At 30.5% G+C, this 3,370-nt stretch overlaps 1 protein-coding gene across 1 annotated transcript; it reads left to right on the top strand.

Moving 5' to 3' along the window:
• Positions 1–1,436, top strand: LOC108690857 (putative gustatory receptor 28b). Its single transcript, XM_018198367.1, has 3 exons — positions 1–1,041; positions 1,180–1,266; positions 1,332–1,436. The coding sequence occupies exons 1-3, from the start codon at positions 1–3 to the stop codon at positions 1,434–1,436; spliced, it is 1,233 nt and encodes a 410-aa protein (XP_018053856.1).
• Positions 1,437–3,370: the final 1,934 nt, after the last annotated feature.

The raw sequence follows: 3,370 nt of genomic DNA, 5'->3' as shown, positions 1-3,370 counted from the left end.
ATGTCATTGAAATTTCAAAGATATATTAAGTACAAAGTGTGGCAAAAATGGCAGCTGTTCCATGCTACGGACTTTCAATCGCTTATGTATCCTTGCTTCACTTTTAGCCGCATATTCGGAATATTTCCGTATTGCATCAACGCTTCAACTTTTGAAACTACGAAACAGAGCTATTTTCTAACAACCTTCATTACCTGCGTTTTCTGTATTTGTGAACTATTATTACTGTATTGGATAGATATTACTGGAACGATTGATTTTAGTATCATGCCTATAACTTTTGAACGTAATTGTTTTTTTATACTCGGCGGGTTTATCGGGATTGTTACGTACATTTTGAACGGTCCTCGAATGCGCTTACTTCAAAATGTAATGGAAATCTCTTTGAGACTGTCTTCTGATTCGTACCGAAAGCTATCTCGACTGATTCACGCTAAAGATATTTTCGGTTTCTTTCTTTTTGTAATCGGACGAACAACATTTTATTATTATATGGTAAATTTGGGTATTATAGACAAGATTCTCATATTGTACATCGCCTTTACAGTATTTCAAATGGATATGTTGTATATAAATTGCGTGTACGTATTAAAAGCCTGTTTTAAGAAAGTCAACAATGATTTGGAAAATTTGCGGAAGCTCGTGGTGAGCGACGAACCACATCTTTTGAGGAGAATTTATCATGAGCAGAAAAATCCATTCTTACTAACGAAACTGAAAGCTTTGAAAAAAGAGCATTTGATGATTAGTGACACAGTGCAAATGTTGAATACGACTTTCAGTCTACAACTTCTTGCTACCATAGTTATGACTTTTACTGAGCTTACCTTTTATCTATATTTTTATATAATTTGGGAAATTAACATGACAATAAACCACACGTTGTATGATATATATTTGATAATATCTTTGATATATCATTGCATTAAAATGTCATTAATGGGGTGGGCTTGTGATACCGGCAAGGATGAGGCCATAAGGATCGGTATCAACGTTCATAAAATACTGAACGATACTATCGATGAACAAATCAAAGATGAAGTAAATAAAACAATAAAATTTGATTTGTACATTTTTCTGAAGATATTTTGCGTGTCAAATTTTATATATTAAATCTGTGCAGTTAATAATTATTTCTTAATTTTGTACTTAATTATCTTCTAATCTGATGTTTTGTAGTTGCAGCTGTTCTCCTTGCAAGTACTGAATCGGGAAAATACATTTTCCGCTAAGGGTCTTATACTAGACACAACGCTTCTCGTTGCGGTGAGTGAATAATTATTTATTTTAGGTAATGTGTATTGTTTATTTATATATAATTTTAATTTTAGATAGTGAGTAACATCACTACATATCTATTAATTTTATTACAATTTTTAATTACCAATAAAGTTTGCAATAAAAAGGTTACAAATACAACAATATCATATAAATGATATAATTAGAAGAAGATAATCAAATCAAATAAAAAATATATATTTAAATATAAAAACGTATTCTTTTGTATATATTTTAGCATTAGGTACATGTGTATGTATGTCAAATATAATAAATATTTGTAAGAAATGTCTTACTAACATAATAACTTGAGATTAAAATTTATTAACGATTAATCTTATCTAATATCTATATCTATCTAATATCTATATCTTTAGATTAATTCAGATTTGTTCTATTCTCATTTTTCCCACAACATTAACGATAGGAAAGGAAATAAATTTTTGAAATGGACTTTATGATTAAAATTGATCTTCGTAAACAGTTTATTGAGTATTTTTTTGCATTTTAAGCTAATTTATTTATTAACGATGTGATTAAAAGACATTTCATTGAAATGTAATGCGATGAATTAGCGTGATAACATTCATGTCATCATTGCATTCTTATTGCTGAAATAAAAAAAATTAACCATCCTGCACACAATCTATAAATTACGATCTTACAAATTTCATCGAAGAGAATATGTCGATTATTTTTAATCTAAATAAGTAGTGATATAGATTATGATCTATTAAAAATTTCATCAAGAAAGATATGTCGATTTTAATCTAGATAAATAGTTAAATTAATCATAATCAATAGTACTGTATTTTGATCCTGAATAACTTTATCATAACAACTATATAACAGTCTATTATAGTTTTTGAGAAATTTAGAAATTTAAAATGCAATTTTTAGTAGTAAATCTTCTCTTTAAAGGATAAATTCCTAAGGGACTATTTTCCACACAAAGCGAGGTCTACTCTACCTCCGCTCCGCCTAGAGATGTTCAATTTTTTATGTAAACAAGGTCCACTTCCTCCTTGTCTAGAGGCGTCCGACTTTCCACGCAAAATGAGGTCCACCCCATCTGTCTTTCTGCTTAGGGACGTCCGACTTTCTAGGCCGGGAGATATGATGTAGATCTCATTTCGCATGGAAAGTCTGACGTTCTTAGACAGGGCATAGAAAAAAACTGAATGAGGACAAAGTAACATCTTGTCATTCATTAATATTACATGCTTATTTAACTTACAACCATAATAAATTTTATACCTATCTTCTAGTTTAATGCAATGCAAAAAACCGAACAATTTTACGCAATTAGAATGAAAAGATATACAATTGAAACTGATATTAAAAACTTACTTTTGATGTAATATTTTAATAAAATAGTAAAATTTCAAGAATTGCTTATTTATACGTATTACTATTTATAGTCAATAACTGAAGTGAAGGAGGGATGTAATTGACATATAAAAGTGAAAGGCGAATTTATTGGTTAATTGGTATTTTTTTTGTAACATTTGTTACTTTTGTCCCGTGTTACATTTGTCTCCCTTACTTAACATTATATTTGAGTTTCAACTCACATGTTGATAAAACTCGAAAGAATTTATGTTTCTTTGAAGTCCACTCTGCGTGGATTGATATCAAAAATATTTCGTTTTTTCATAAATGAAAACGTGCTTTTTACGATGCGTTCGCATAAGCGCCCAGAAAATAAATACACACAAATACACGCACGCGTTATGATATATTATGTGTTTTAAATTCGCCTCACGAATGTGTTCCTTAACATTTCAGATTTGCCCTTCCATATTCACGAGTGCAGGTCACGAGTGTGCTTTCCTTTTTTTTTATTGCCGTCTCTCAATTTGCATATTTCGTGTCTCTCAAAGTATCCGTGTCACAAAATTTGGTTTCCTTCGAAAGAAGCGAGCGGATGTTGTACTGCTCTATACCAACTAGTTCCCTGATGCGTTAGCAACGTTCATTACAACATTAACGTCGCGGATGTTGGTGGGAAATGTAACCTTTCGCCGTCAGAAATACAAACATCAGGCCGATTTATTTATTAGATACAATAAATATAATGTCTAAAAACTCA

Source organism: Atta colombica, unplaced genomic scaffold (assembly GCF_001594045.1).
Source record: "Atta colombica isolate Treedump-2 unplaced genomic scaffold, Acol1.0 scaffold38, whole genome shotgun sequence".
Classification (NCBI taxonomy): Eukaryota; Metazoa; Arthropoda; class Insecta; order Hymenoptera; family Formicidae; genus Atta; species Atta colombica.
Note: the sequence above shows the minus strand (reverse complement) of the source record. Positions and strands in the feature narration are given on the sequence as shown.

Bases quoted from the DNA above. Each gene is read 5' to 3' on its own strand.
- LOC108690857 (XM_018198367.1), top strand. From the start codon at position 1: ATGTCATTGAAATTTCAAAGATATATTAAGTACAAAGTGTGGCAAAAA. The intron at 1,042-1,179 runs GTAAATAAAACA...GATGTTTTGTAG, and splicing joins ATGAACAAATCAAAGATGAA to TTGCAGCTGTTCTCCTTGCA. The intron at 1,267-1,331 runs GTGAGTGAATAA...TTTTAATTTTAG, and splicing joins ACACAACGCTTCTCGTTGCG to ATAGTGAGTAACATCACTAC.